Raw genomic sequence first — 15799 nt, forward strand, 5'->3', positions numbered from 1 at the left:
AAAAATAATTTTGATCAGACTGGGTTTTTAACAGAAATATCTCTACTGTAAAGCACAAAACATTTTTTACTCTTCTTTAGAGAATTAATGTTTTTGGATTTTTAAGCAACTTTTTAAGCCAAACTGCCAACACGTAAAGTGTGACGATATCGAATGTTGTCCTTTTCACTCACAGCCTTTGGACTACGAATCCAAAAGACGGTACAAAATGGCTGTAGAGGCCATTAATGATCACGTCGACACACGGTTTCTGCCTCTGGAGGAGTTCAAGGACAGCACGGCCATCAAGATCGTGGTGAGGGATGTAGACGAGCCTCCAGCCTTCGTCTCGCCAGTCTACGAGTGGAAAGTTCCTGAAAATGCGGCTGTGGGAACAGTGGTTGGCAGCATTAGTGCCAGAGACACTGACACACACAACAGTCCCATCAGGTAATGCAGGCTGTCGAAACCAGGAAGAATGGCATCTGCCACCCTCAACAACCTGCATGATAATGACGCGGTAGACACCCAAGCTGGTGTGAGCGCTTCATACTGAGACAGCTTCCTCCACAGGGTGAAAAATCATTCCATTTCACACAGTGTTGCTACCTCGGTGCATCCATTTTTACCCTTGATCTCTGGATACCTTGTACACGGTCATATTTATCTCATATTACTTTAGTGGGAAATGAGCTCTCCTGAATAAATCATGACATTTTTTTTTTATACCTCACAGCCTTTCTATCTTTTGCCGGGGTATTATCACAAAGCGACGTTGCTAGGACGTGGGAATGTAATAAAGCACCATACAAGCTGGCATATGGAATTTAGATTTGCACTCATTTGCAAGTGAGGCACGTTGCAGAGGAAGCTGCAGTGGTACCGGTGCCTGTAGTCCATCTCAGCAGAGCTTAAGAGTGGCAGGTGCTGCATATCATCTTCAGCGTAGCGTCTATTACTGTCCCTCTGGTGACAGTGTCTCATTGATTAATAAATTCAGCCTGACATTTTAGAGGTTTCCACAGTTCTGGTAAATATGATTAAGTTTGCTGTGGTCAAATTGGCTTATTTCCCGTGTTGTTGCCGACAAAGTAGCTTGGGGAAATGAGTCATTACTCAGTTAGCCTAATTCACAGAGGTGTTATAATCACCTAAGGGTTAAAGACATGGGCATGTCAGAGACATAAGCTATGGCGAGCTAATAATTTTGTCCCAACAACATCCTGCTGAAAAAGCGACGTTTTTTAAGGTAACATTGATAAATAATTAATACAAACACCTGACCCTTAATTGTCTAATCAAGTGAACTTTGACAAAATGTGAACTCCACTCTACTTGGTTTTCCTCCAAAGAGAAAATATTTGTGTGTTAAAAAGAGGTTAAAGTGACCAAAAGCCTTTGTAGGTGATGCTGTTATTGGTGCATCACACAGGCTTTCATGTTTACTTGCTTTATTGGACATCTGTAAGTAGATTAAAACATTGAGCAGTTGGCCTAATTAATCTCTCTGTGGTATCACAATGTTTTTTGTTTGCCCAGAAATCCGTCTTGCAGGCTAATTATGTCTTTCTGTGAATTTTCTCCTAGATACTCTATTGACAAAAGGAGCGATGCCACCAAGTCGTTCAGAATAGACGCAAACAATGGAACCATAGCCATCGTGAAAGCTTTGGATCGAGAGACTTCAAGCTGGCATAACTTTACCATCGAAGCAAAAGAAGAAAGTACGATTTTTCATTAATATGGTCTTAACATGGACAACCTGTTATCTGAAGCAATACACAACTGTCAATAGTCAGAGTTACGTTCTAAAAATTAATCCGCAATGGATCGATTTATTTTATTTTGACATGATTTGGTAATGGTATAGGGGCCTAATGCAGGGAAATGGTATCAATTTGACTTGATTCGATTGCCTCAGACAGGTCAATGTGGTTGGACAAATTGATTCATCGATTAATCATTACAGTCCTAGTATATATATACCTTGCATGGAATGGCATGTCAATAATAATGCCAAAAAAAACCTTTACATTTCAATCTAATTGAGGAATGAACAATTCATCCTAAAGCAGCATGTCAGCGAACCATCTAAAGTCACAATAATTCACAAATAGGCAAATACTTGGACCAACAGACAACTTACTCAGGAGTGACCAAACCAAATGAGTCAAGATCCAGAATTATTTATCATAGTTTACATGCTTTCCCATAACATTCTGTAGGAAAACATCATCAAATTGAGTAAAGAAAATTAATTGAAACTGCAAATAAATGTTTGCTGTAAAAACACTCGAAAGAAAAACACTGATTTAAAATCAAGACTGAAGACATTTTCCCACAGACCTGCGAAAGACTTTTTGAGGCAAATGCTTGATTGCAGTTGTTGTTGCCAAGGGTAGCAAAAGCACTTTAGGGGGCAATCGCTTTTTATATAGGGTAGGAAAGTGTGGCATGAGTTTTCTCCATTAGGAAAATTAAGTCATAGGTGAAAAGTCATTTAACCTATCAGACAAAAAAAGCTGCAGTTTATGGTGTTTTCTGGAAATTTTGCTCAGATGGTTAAAACAAGGATTAAAAAAAAAAATTGTGCAAAACACACACAAGCAGAAAAACCCACTTTATAGTATGAAGAATAATTTTCTCCTAAAGTGCCCACAAATTTAAATGAATAAAATCACTCAATGTGAATGCATTATTAAAATAAATTTGGTGTTTGAAAGATTTACAACAGTATAGTTTCCTTCAGTGGTTGCACATCTTGAGATTAGGAATCATTAGGATCCTTTTGGTAAAAGCCATTCCACTTGGATGCCCCGTTTGGCTGCACTGTTTTAAATGCATTTATCAGTCTTAAGTGTTATTTTGACACAGCTTTAGAAAGCATCTGTGATGCGTGCACCCAGTGGACTCCACCAAATGTCTCTCTTCACTGCTGCAGCGCAGAACCATTTATCCTCCTCGGTGGCGGTGTTCATCAAAGTGCTGGACATAAACGACAACGTGCCAAGGCTTGCAAGAGATTACCAGCCATATATCTGTGAGGGCACGCAGGCGGGAGAAGTATGTATATCATGATGTGCTGATTTACTTGAAAGCTGAAATCTAATTGTACATGAATGTAACCGGCAAATGTCCCTATACTGTCAAATTCTATTGCACCCCAACATGTTTTTGCACACTGTGCATTCTTTTAAACAACAATGACACGACAAAGAAATATTTGATTACAGTACAGCAGCATAGCAGGATACATTCATAACATTGACAGCTGCTGAATTACATTGTTGAGTGTTATTTCTCAGAAAGGAGATGTATAGGTTTGTTGAACTCCAAGGAAATCTGATATTTGCTGGGTTTTATTAGTTGTGCTCATTTTTATTTTAATGTTTTTATTTTGCGTTTGTGTCTCTCAGCTCATTCAGCTCCTCAGTGCTGTTGATGTCGACAACCCTGAGGAGGGACACCACTTCTATTTCTCCATGGTCCCAGAGAAGCACATCAATCCAAACTTCACCATCAGAGATAATCAAGGTTATGTTAATTTACACAATGATGGCACACAGAGAACTTTCAGAACTTTATTGTGATGCTAATCTGCGTAATTGCTGCAGGACTGTCTGTGAACATTTTCAATTACAAGGCCCGGTTTGGGACATACTACTTGTCAGCAGCCAATTTCAGCTTTTTTTCTTTTTATGCCAAACAAAAGCACTTTACTTATTTATTTTCAGCATGGCTTTGGGGAAAAAAAACACATTCAATTTCAGGATGGTGGAAAAATAATTACCCACAAGCCTACCTTGCTACTCACTTGGCTATGTTGGTGATCAATTACCCCCCTTTTTTTTTACTGTAACGCTCAGAGCATGTTTTGTAAGCAACGATATTGATCGGAAGTGGCCGAACACCTGGCAGGCAACAGATAATTGATGGAGTTTTTTAAAGAAAATGTTTCATACACATATTCTGTAAAACGTGACTGAAGTATGGCTTATAAAACAGATTTTTCCATCCATGTCTAGCTTCAGCTATGAATAAATGTATCCCTACATGGAGACGCCAACAAAGCAGTGTGGAAACAAAGCATTAGAAATGCAGTTTCCTTTTACTCCTTCACAGTTTCCATGTGCAGCTTCCAAATTGTAAAAATGTAATTTTTGAGTCATCAGAAACATCAGTTTGTCTTTTGTTGGGGGGTGGGGGGTGGTCCACTGTCTGTACAGGACCTTGAAGGTTTGGCGGGTTGGGGCCTCCACTCAAGCAATCGGTGGCTGCCCTGAGTGGTTTGGCTGCTTCAGTCCCATCGGTGCCGGACCAGAGATATTACAGGGACGACGCTTGGAGGCGGGGGCCTGGACTTGCCCCTGGGACAGGCTATTTCTTGGCTCCTCTCTCTTTGTGCGGGGTGGGGGGTGTGGGGCCTGAGGGGGGGTGAGCTCTTTGAGCGATGGAGCCCCTGGACTGGGGAAACTTGGGCCTAATCCGGGGGAGGGGGCGACACGCATATGTTTCACCAGTGGGGGGGTCTATCAGGTGTCCCCAACCTACCCTCCTTCCTTATACAACCATTTATTTGGGTTATGGGAGTAGGAGACTGGGCAGGTGGGGGGGGGGGCTTACTTACTTATTTAATTATATCCCTTGTGTCAGAAGATTCATCACACTATGTTGTTACAGTAACATATGTCCAAGTGTCTTTCTGTTCACCTGTTGGACAGCCAAGAAAAAAGTCCCAAAAAAACAAAATACAGTTTGAACCTGTCTGATTACTGTTTGAGGTTTTAATCTGACAACAAACTCGGCAGCAGTTTGAATCATTTCCCCTGTTAGTGCAATGAACCAACCAACATATATGAGTGACTCAGTGTTGTTGCAGTGAGACCCTTAGCATAAATGAATTCTGTATAATTATTCTTCTTGCAACAAGAAATGTCATCCCGCAAATTACTGACATTTTCTAATAGAGGCTTTAGGCTGTGGGGCAAAAATGAATGCATAAAATTAGATTACGTCTTACTTACATGCGAGAGCTGCAACAGCAATAGTGAACAGAGCCTCTGTAGCGAGGGGCAGTCAACCTTATTTAAGCATGTATTATGTATGGCGACAGACAGCATGGTAAAGGTATGAAGCGTGCTTTAATATGTTGAATAAAAATGACGTGTCTGTGTGGGTGCAAGTAACAGAAATGAGCAATGAATCAGGAAAGTGGAGTCCATGAGTTGCGGTTTGATGATGTAGACATCAGATGCAGACTTGTCTAGCTTCCTTCGCTTCTCAAGTTGGTCCCCTTAGTCAACCCTTAGAAGACCAAGATCCTGAAAATCAACTAACAGCACAGAGCTGGTGAAGCTTGGGATCAACAACTTGGAAGAAGTGGAATGACATGTCTTGGCAGTGTGGTAAACCAACAGGGAGGAACGCATATGGATGTAAAAACTCAGATTGGAAAGATGAGGGCACCCTTCACATGACTGGCTGGGGTGGCCTGGGTCTGACCCATGTCCAGTAAATTCAATTCAATTTCAATTCAATTTTATTTGTATAGCCCAAATTCACAACAACAGTCATCTCGATGGGCTTCGTATTGGTAATTGAAAAAGTAAAACATAAAATCAAAAGGATCATGAATACATAGAATTCAATAGGAAACAGATTCCAAAAAAACGAAGAAGCCTCAGGGGTGTCCACATGAAGGAGGGATCCTCCCCCAGGACGGACAGGTGATTACCAGAACTCGTAGAGAAAAATTAACTAATCAAACTCTACAACTACATATACAAAGTCCAGTAAACGAGCTTCATCCAGATGAAGTTGGAGGGACGGCCGGGGGCGCAAGTTGAGCCGTAGACAGGATCTACAGCCAGGTGTAGGAGCAGTAGTAGAGACAAGCCAGAGACCAGGTACATGGTCAAAAACAGCACATGTGGACCACTACTACACGACCTCGGGAACGATCACCCTCAAGAACATCTGGAGATCCCAACAAGACTCACCTGTTCAACTTAAGGCAGTGTCACACTGCCACTACGTACATATTGCGCATATTGCACATATAAAACTGGTCATACATGAATATACGTGGAAAAAAGGAGAAAAGTTGTGGTCTGTGCTTGAAAATTTCACAGATGTATCACGAACAAACCCCATTAAAACTACGGAAGAAGTATGAATAAACCACGGAAAGAACACCTATACCTGCACTTTAATTACTTTACTTTGAGATTTAGGCAACTGAACAGTAATCATACCTTGGTCAGCACCTTGGTCAGCACCCCCCACAGACCCTCGCAATCCTTTGCTTTAATCGTTCACAAACCACAAGTTATTTTAGCTCTGTTTATATGCAATTCAACAGTGATTCATGCATCAATTAAGTTATGTGAAGTTATAAATCGGTGGTAAATGCGTGAAAACTCAGACATACGTTGACTTACACTGAACGGTTGTGGAAAGGCCACAAATTTGCGTATGCATCTCACGCGCGTAATTCTAAACCAGCCAAAGATTTTGAACAGCTGAAAACGGAATTCATGTAAACACACGTCGGCTGAAAGCCTCGACAGACATCTGCCCACATCGACGAATGAACAAGGAGGAACAAGGCACACATGGAGAAGGACTCTGGAGGTTAATGTCAAACAGGCTGGTCACACCTGGAAGGAGCTACAAAGGATCGCTCAGGACAGAAATGATGGCGAGGAGTTTTTGATGGCCCAACCAAGGATACAAGGCTAACCGCTCCCACCAGATGAAATCTAAATCTGATTTCCAGAGTCTAAGTTCGCTTTTGGGGATTAAAGTATTTTTGAGTTGAACACAAAAACTTGAAAGGGAACTATTCTTCATCATTTAAGTCAAATTCAAAGACTTTGAAAGCTCAGATTATCTGTGGGTTTTTGTTCTTATTAATTTCCCCCCCTTGACTTTCTTCAGACAATACAGCTGGCATTGTGACACGCAGGAGTACTTTCACCCTCAAAGATCGTGCCCTTTACTTTCTGCCTGTGGTGGTGGCGGACAGCGGCACTCCGACCCTCTCCAGCACCAGCACTTTGACCATCAGTGTGTGCAGATGTCAACCTGCAGGCCATTGTCCCACCGCAGGGGTGGAGAGACTGCTTCTGTCTCTGGATCCTGGCCTGCAAACAGTTTTAGGGATTCTCGTTTGCCTGGTCACTATTTCAGGTAAGCAGGTGATGTTGGATACTTGGAAGGTTAAGAGTTTGATCCTCTGGTCGTTCTACCTCAGCTTGGAAAGATTTTTCAAGTAGGAGCTCATTATTGGAAACTCAAACGCATACATTTTGATGTTTAATTTTTCCTAGAATTTAGAAACACGTTTGAAGATAAAACACAACGTCAATAAATGCAAATTAAAATATGGAGTGCCAAAAAGCTGCAGAACATTAATCAGGAGGGCTACTCTGGAGATGTGCATTTCAGATTTCAGAGAATGTCGATGGAAGGCTTGAGCATGGCTTTCTGCACACATTGATTGACTAGACAGAAATCTGGATAAACAAGACAGCGGCTTCTTAGAGCCGTATTGAAAAGGCAGTTTGTTTCATTCACTCTACAGACAGGTACACTTTCAAAAGGAGCTTGATGGAAACAAATATGTCTTACTGCAAATCAGACAGCTAAATTTAAAGAAGGCAAGAAAATTGTTTTTCTTTCATAAGTATATTGTGACATTTTTGTTTTCATAATTGCACTTTGGTAAAATTCAATAATAATGACTCGATTGGTCTGAGAGACGCTCAGTTATGATCTAGTAATGTTGTTTGTAGCCAACTAAACATTTGGAGGGAGACAGGCAGACTGGTCCAGAAATACACCCAGCAGTTAAATATGTTCTACTCTATATCAGAGGTCAGAGATGAAAAAAACTAATAAACTACAAGTCAAACGTTTTAGAACACCCAATTATAGTAGTAGGGCTTTTTTTCCAGTTCATGGCAGTAAAGTCCAAGGGACAGGTAAAAAAGTAACTTCTGAACTGCCAGAGGTTAAAAAAATACCTAAAAGTTACAACATTTCAGAATCATACAAAAGTTACCCTCCAGGGGAGAAAAATGTTTATGTCCAACAGACCCACCTGTAGAAGTCCTTCCTACAGGTGCACCACCTTTTCTTGATGACTTACGACCTTCTCCATCTGCATTAAAGTGGTGCCTAATCACACAGTGGTACCAAATCCTTGTGAACTTTAGCCAAACACTACTGCACAGCTGCAAGTGATGTGTTGTTTCAGAAATTGCAAGATAAGGCAACTAAGAATAGAAGAGAGACAGACCTTCATAACAATGAAACAATGCAGGTCTTTCTGACAGGGAAACTGCAAAGAAAGTCAAAAGGTCAGAGAAAAAAAAAGTTTGTTTTTTTTCAAGCATGAAAACTTGGCAAGAACTCTGGCAAGAAGAATTCTGCCAGACCATAACTGAATGAGAGGGCAACTTTCAGAAATTACTCCTGGACAACAGCAGCTTCAAGCACAGCGTCATTCCTATCCTTTTAAGTCAGCATTAGTTTTCTTTTGAAGAGAAGACTTTGGGTTGCATGGTTGATGTGATGAATTACAGCATGAAAGTCATTGCCAAGACCACAGAATCCGACAGATTTGTTTGGGGAAACTGAAGACTGGAAGGAGGTGTTATGGACCCATACATCTACCTTCAAAATCTTTGGTTCATTATACCATACAGAATCTTGGTAGGCCATCAGAGAGTTCAGTGTGTCACATGGTCAAGAATGAAGGACAAAGTGTGATGGTTTGGGCTTAGCTTTAACCAACATGGCCACCTTCATAATGACTTAAGACATAAACAAAGCTACACTGAAACTACAAGAGGACTAAGAGGACAGGATGGTAGCTATGGAAATACTGAGCTTAAACCATTCTGAAAAAAGGTCAAACAAGTGGAAAAAACATTTGACCTTTGGTGAAACAACACCTGTTAAGCCGTTTCAGATAGTCACCTGAAATCTACATAACCAGTCTGTGTGCAGTTTTGAGCTAATCCATAATGCAGAATTTAACCTCTCTAATGTTGGAATTCACCTGCATTTAAGATATTCACAGAGGTAAGAGGGGGAAAAAAAAGGTTGTGTTTTGGAAATGTATATAAAATAACCAATCCCCGTTTGTAATTTAGTGAATTACACCTGCCTCTAGTTACATCTGTCTAAAAAAAAAAAGATTCAATCTGAAAGTTAAATTTTTTTCTAAATTAGAAATCCTTTTGCTTGAAGGATTTTATAAAACCAATCACTTAATAAAAACCATGATAATTTGGCAAAAAAAATGGCAATTTGGTTATTTACACTTCACTAAAACCAAACCAAAACAAAGAGTCATGAGTGTTAATTGTGCACAGAAAAATCTGTGGTAATCTGCTTTCGCCCAGTTTCTTCTTTACTTAAGGGGAATTGTTTTTAGCAAATTCTATTGTAGATATTTCAGGAGCTTAAAGTAAAGAAAAATACCTGCAGATAAAACTAAATAAAAGGAGAATGAAGCTAATAAAACAACCAGTGGATCAAACTTTAAATCATCTGTTCCTCTTGTAAATTGCTTTTTAACAGGAAGTCATTCTTTTGCAGCAGAAATGAACTAAAGCACCAACATCCCATTGGCAAGTATAAGAGCTTGTGCTAAACAGCTGGGTTTTCCTTTAACACAACTGCAGCCTTATTTGAATCCACTGTTAGAAAGCTCACCGGCGTGCCTTTAACACAAACATGGACATGTAGCTTGCAGCGCTGCCATGTCAGGTAATGAGTGCATCAGTTGCAATACATCAATACCAATGGCATCCTGGGATGCTGATGGGTTTGCACAGTGAGGAGCTTTATTAGGACCTCGGCTGCTTTGCGTCCCCCCTTTGCCCATCACATGAAAGATTAATGACACAACCTGCTATGCTAACATTCGGTGAGCAATTGTCCATAAAAAACAATTAGAAAATATACATATTTTTTAGCATTTGATGCCATATGGAGCAAACTAAACAATGATGTGGATTATTGTTAAATGAAACTTGTGAGTCAAATAAAAAAGTGTTCCACCGTAATGTTTGTTGCTTCAAGTTACAGCTATGAAAACTAATCTGGTTCCAGTTTTTTTTCCTTTTTGTTTTCATCACTTGTACATTCAACATGCATGCTCCATCAGGCACTGTGTGTTGCTTTTTCCCACCATGCCCTGATGTTTAACTATAATGATCTCCCACTGTGCTGTGTCTGTAGTGCTGTCAGTTCTAATGCTGCTGTTGAGGAGACACAAGCGCAAGCAGCAGGAGGGGCTGGATGTGGGCTTGAAGGAGCTGGAGCTGCCCGACACCGTTTCACAAAAAGTTCTCCATTATGGAGAAACTGGAGGGAGAAGGGTGAACTTCTGCCAGCCCGCCATCCCACTGCACCCCCAACCGAGGAGGCGGGAGAGGAGGCTGCGGAAGGAGGAGGTCAGGGCCAGCATACGGATGTCACTGGGAGAGTCCCACTTCATTGGGCCGGAGGACGAGGTCTTCCGGCAGTTTATTCTGGACAGGCTGGCCGAGGCTGATCAGGATCCATACGTTCCACCGTTTGACTGCCTTCAAACGTACGCATACGAGGGCTCAGGGTCTCCCACTGGGTCTCTGAGCTCACTGGATTCTCTCACAGGGGAGACTGAACTTGTCCAACCCCTTTATAATCCCAGAGCTCACGTAGTAAAACTCAGCCCTTGGTGCGGCAGTGGAGAGGAGGACACAACCTTCTGAGGGCACCTTCCATTTTAGAGCTGTTTTATGACCGTGATAAAGAAGGCAGCGCATGTCAGGTAATCATTTGTCAGCATCATTTTGAAAGAGACTTGCTTTGTAAGCAATCTTTCTTATTTTTTGGAAAAAACTGGGTGTGTTTTATTTTTGTTGTTGTCGTTTTAACCTGGCAGGCCTGCCGACTGCAGATTCACTGTGACAGCGTGTGCAATGATAAAGTGAATTTAGACACTTTGAAGCCATCACTACGCACACGGCCGCGAGATATTACTGAGAAAATACCAACAATATCATCCCCAGACACCAAAATTGGTGAGAACATATTGAATCCGCTGCCTGACAGCCCACTTAGCTGTATGAATGAATTTATTCCAAAATTGACGAGAAACTTTGAAGTCAAATGTGCAGAAAATCCATGGCTACAATCTGAAGATTAAACTACATTGTACAAGCAAATAGACAAAATAAAAGTCAGAAATGATTGATTAAAAAGAAGGGCATGTTTTGATTAAAAAAACAAAAACAAATTTTAATGAAATGTAGCTAAAACTTCTGAAAAAACTGAAATTACTTCTTTTTTTTTTAACTTCAAGCTGTTTTCTGAAAATGCTGTTCAACATTTATACAAACCATTTACTTCTGGATAATCCAACTTATTTCAATATGCAAGATTTATTATTTCTTTCCGGAAATCTAGATTTATTGTTGGAAAGGTATTTAAAGTTTCCTTCTAGCATTAACTTTTTCTGTTAAATTATACTCTCACAAATGTCTACAATGGTAAATGCTGTTTCTTCTTCCTTTTTTTTTATAATGGAGAATGGAAATGGCTTAAAATGGTTATATTTTGTGAAAATTAAAACCTATAGCTCTGAAACTAAGATATGTATTCTGTTTGTTGTCTTTTCTAATGCCTTAATTACCATCTTAATGCAAATTCAGGCTGCATTTTATTCAAAAAATACATACGTGACATTGTTTTACTCAATATATGTAAAATGTAATATATTTCTATTATTTATAAATTAATATTATTTAATTTAAATGACTTTGCTTCTGCAGCTTTAGTGCTTTACAACTAAAAAACATTAACTGTTCTAACCCCATTAAATCAGGTGTTTTTATGTTTGAATTTTACAGACTTTTGGCTCAATCAAACCAATGTATTTTCTATTTTTTATGTGTAATTGTTACTATTTACAATAAACAGTTAATATCCTGATGTGCAATTCATTTTGATTTCACTTCATAAAAATGTTTGGTTAATTCCTTTGTGTAAATTAGCGAGATCCTTTGGAAACCTTTCAGGCTTTTGTTAACTGTAACTACATGATCACATGCCTCCCAGCTTAGGACATGGACACTTTCGCTCAGGAGCCTCTGGATTGTTTCAAGTTAAACAATATTTCATGTATAGTTAAAGGAACATCAATTGAAGCACATAAAAGTTCCAGTTCCAGTAATCGTCAGAACATTGCTGGTACTTAATGAACGTCTCCCCCATGTTCACTGAGGGATGTCAAATCTGCTGTGCAGTGATCTCGCTGGCCTTCAGGTGGAACGTTCAAGGACTTTCGATCTCATCAGCTTGAACAATGTCAACGTTGAAAGGAGGTCAATGGTCACATCTGATCTGAGCTAAACAATAAACAAATCAAAACAAACTAAAATATATTGTGTAATAATTCTATCAAAATAGAGTTCCCTGTTAAAACGCTGTTAATTATGATGAGTGAAACTATGGACTAAAAACTAGAGAAACATATCCAGAAACACTACATCTTTGCACTCATTTCCAGTCAAAAGAGCATCTCCTCTACTTACTGTTCGGTTTTGTTCTCTAGCATCTCCTGAGAGCAATTACATGGCTCCTTAGCTTGCTAGCTCTAAGATGTCAGCTCCATGTTCAACTAGGAACTTGTTGCACTGAGCACTGAGTGCACAGCAGGCTTTGCAACAAGCAAAGCCTTTACAGCAAGTTTCTCCCTGTATAAGTTTCTTGCAGTAAAGGGGCTCCCTGCTGAAGCTGGAAAATAGGCTGTTGAGAAGAGAGCAAAGTGCTCTTTCAGCTGATGGCAAACGCAAAGCCAGGAACTCGTCACCATTGGTTTGTAAGACAATGCCTGAGATGCACCCTTCAGAAAAGACTGTGACTCCCTGTAGCTCAGGCAAAAAATCTGTCCATTTCTTCAAAAAAAAAAAAGATTAATAGGACGGTTGCAAATCAAAAAATTTACATATTTCTTTAAGATGTAGCATAATTGTCTGGCGACCTGTCGAGAAGCCTGTTCCTGCCTACGATTGGTCGGGAATGGCCCCGGCAGCCCAAGTAGCATCGTTTTTATTTTTGATCTTTATCAGATATTTATTAAGTCATATATTTTGGTTTTACAACAATTTGGGATTTGTCTTATTTTGATAATAACAATGTTTTTTAAAAACAGAGTATTTTAGTCAAGATTTTTTCCAGATCTACTAGACTTTAGCCATATTATAGCCAGAGATAAACAAGACTTTAACCAGAGATCAGCCAGATTTAAGCATGAGATTATCCAGTGATCAACTAGAATTTAACCAGAGATTAGCAAGAATTTAGCCAGACTAAAGTTTGAGATGAGCCAGTGCTCAGCAAGATCTTAGCCAGATATCAGCGAGATGAGCCAAATTTAAGCCAGTGATTAGCCAGACTTAAAACAGTCTTAGGCCAGAGAAAAGCTTGACTTAGGCCTTATAGATCAGCTAAATTTAAAACAGAGTTTAGCCAGATTTAAGAGATAGATCAAACAGATTTAAGCCTGAGATTAACCAGTGATTAACTAGAATTTACCCAGACTATAGCTACAGACCAGCCAGAGGTCAGCAAGATTAAAGCCAATAATTAGCCGGACTTAATAATAATAATAATAATAATAAACTTAATTTGTATAGCACCTTTCCAGATGAAAATCACAAAGTGCTTCACAGTATAACATGATAAAACAACAGTAAAACACAGTAAAAACACATGTTAAAAAGAAATTAAGAAAAAGCCATTTTAAAAAGAGGTTAGAAATAGCTCAAGCCAGTATTCAGCCAGAATTTAGGCAGAGATCAGCCAAGGTTTTGCCAATGATCAGCCAGAATTCACCCACACTGCCTATGTTGTTGAATGAGCAACACTTTACTGCCTGAATAATTTCTAGCAAAGGTTCAGTGAGGACACAAGAGTTTACCGATAGCTAATTTAAATGTAACAAATGAAGTGAAACTGTCAAGAAACAATAACAAGCAAGGTGAAAACACACACAGTGCTCATCTCTTCCTTCTTCACGGTCATTTGACAAACTTTTCATGCAGCTGTGTAGGTGGTTGCCTGCGGGGGGACTTGATATAATTGTGTGGTGATCAGGTCCAACCCCTTTCACCTACTCATCCACTAATTGGGCTGTTTTCTTGCTGAGAGGGTCAGAGCTTAGACCAGAGAGAATGCCCTGTAGCTCCCACTGAAGAAGAAATTACTGAAAGAATTTCATATACCAGCTTCTTTCGAAGAAAAAGACGTCGAGAGGTAAAAGAAGAGGCGATGGACATAACTAATTGAAAGAATTTATTCAACCTTTCCTGTTGCGGCTTCTTGTGTGAATAGGGGAAGCACTCAGCACGACAATTTCCAGTCATCCCGGCAAGTCAAAGCAAGCTTCAAATGGCTTTCACAGTTGGAAACTATTTTTCTTTTTAGACAACCGAAAAAAAAGAAAGAAGCATTTTAAAGTCTTTCCAAACCAATCTTTCTCATTCAACCTGAATTAGACTTTCCAGTAAAAGCTCTGTTATAATTTCCTTTTCAGAACTACCTTTGTGTCAAAAGTCATTTGGCTCCTGGTGTCATTTAACCTTCTGAATTTCTGCCATTATCCATGGTGAATATCACGGGTAATTTACCCTAACAGCCTTTTTCTTTGTGCGATTATACCCATTATAGCAACATGAAGGATTCCACTCCATCGACTGTCTCTGTCCTGTGCTTTTTTACACAGGTTTTAGATTTAGTTCCACTTTTCAAACTGGAAGCCAAAGTCATCACACAGCGTCACAATGTGCTCAGGAGGCCCTTGGAGGAGAACTTTCATTTGGCAGACAGTCAGTTGATTGAAAAGATGCCTGAAAGGATTCTGAGAGCCATTTATTCTTTCATTAGCAGCATGTATGCCTTAAGGATTGACTGAGGACAGAGCAAATGATTCATGTGCAATTTGGTAATGCGAACATAGAGGATCAAGATTAAAATGTGGAGGAATTTCTGCGTTTTATAACACTGTTTCTGTACATATTTCTTGCAGCTGTCATGTGAAAATGATGGCTTGACATCTAATGCACACTTCATGCACAAATGAGTAATCACATTTACAAATAAATTTGAGTTTTATTGACTCCTTAATTGGTGTTTGCCAACTAAGTAAATGCATTAAGTCAGTTTAAAGTTTAGTCTGTAAAAACCATCACTGTTTGTCAAAACAGCCAACAAGAATCCATGTGAAGAAATTCCTATGACTTTCTGCCAGATCCACGCTCAGTTACACGAAAGAACCTGTCTTGAAGTGAAGTCATGGTATCTGTACTGTGCCCCTGAAGTGCAAATCCCACCAACAAAAATAGTAAAGATAACAACAACAATTAATAAAAAAAAAACAAATAAATAAACATATTTTAGAAATTAAAACAAAGTTCCAGAAACCAAACCACAATCCAAAAAAAAAAAATAAATTAAATAAACATCTCTGATCAAATGATGGAGTTTGTCCATATTTATATTTCTGGAAATTGCTTTGGTTTTCCAAAATGTTTTTTATTTTTATTTCATTTCATTTATTAGAAATTGTATTTAAGTTTCTGGGATTTTGTTTTAACTCCAAAAATGAAACATTTTTGTAATCTTGTGATCTTTAATACTGTATGTTTTGGCTTTGAGTGATTGTTGGTGCGATTGGCACTTCAGGACCTCCGTACATCTGGGCCTAAAAATCTTCATTCTTAAGGATTTTTGCCAAAATGGAAACACAAATCCATTAAGT

General features: G+C 39.3%; 1 protein-coding gene across 5 annotated transcripts in view; it reads left to right on the plus strand.

Annotated features, from left to right (window-relative positions):
* cdh19 (cadherin 19, type 2) overlaps positions 1–11970 on the plus strand; it is a 34679-nt gene extending 22709 nt beyond the window's left edge. For 2 of the 5 annotated variants that reach the window (XM_078938917.1, XM_023950254.2), the window contains exons 7-13: positions 176–429; positions 1567–1703; positions 2921–3042; positions 3396–3513; positions 6919–7170; positions 9589–9620; positions 10234–11970. In XM_078938917.1, coding sequence (XP_078795043.1) covers positions 176–429; positions 1567–1703; positions 2921–3042; positions 3396–3513; positions 6919–7170; positions 9589–9602 — 897 coding nt within the window. In that variant the 3' untranslated portion in view covers positions 9603–9620; positions 10234–11970. The remainder of the gene's footprint in view (positions 1–175; positions 430–1566; positions 1704–2920; positions 3043–3395; positions 3514–6918; positions 7171–9588; positions 9621–10233) is intronic. The other 3 variants (XM_023950253.2, XM_023950252.2, XM_023950255.2) reach the window with 2 other exon arrangements.
* Positions 11971–15799: the final 3829 nt, after the last annotated feature.

This window comes from Oryzias latipes, chromosome 20 (assembly GCF_053564925.1).
Source record: "Oryzias latipes strain Hd-rR chromosome 20, Olatipes_Hd-rR_3.1".
Lineage (NCBI taxonomy): Eukaryota > Metazoa > Chordata > Actinopteri > Beloniformes > Adrianichthyidae > Oryzias > Oryzias latipes.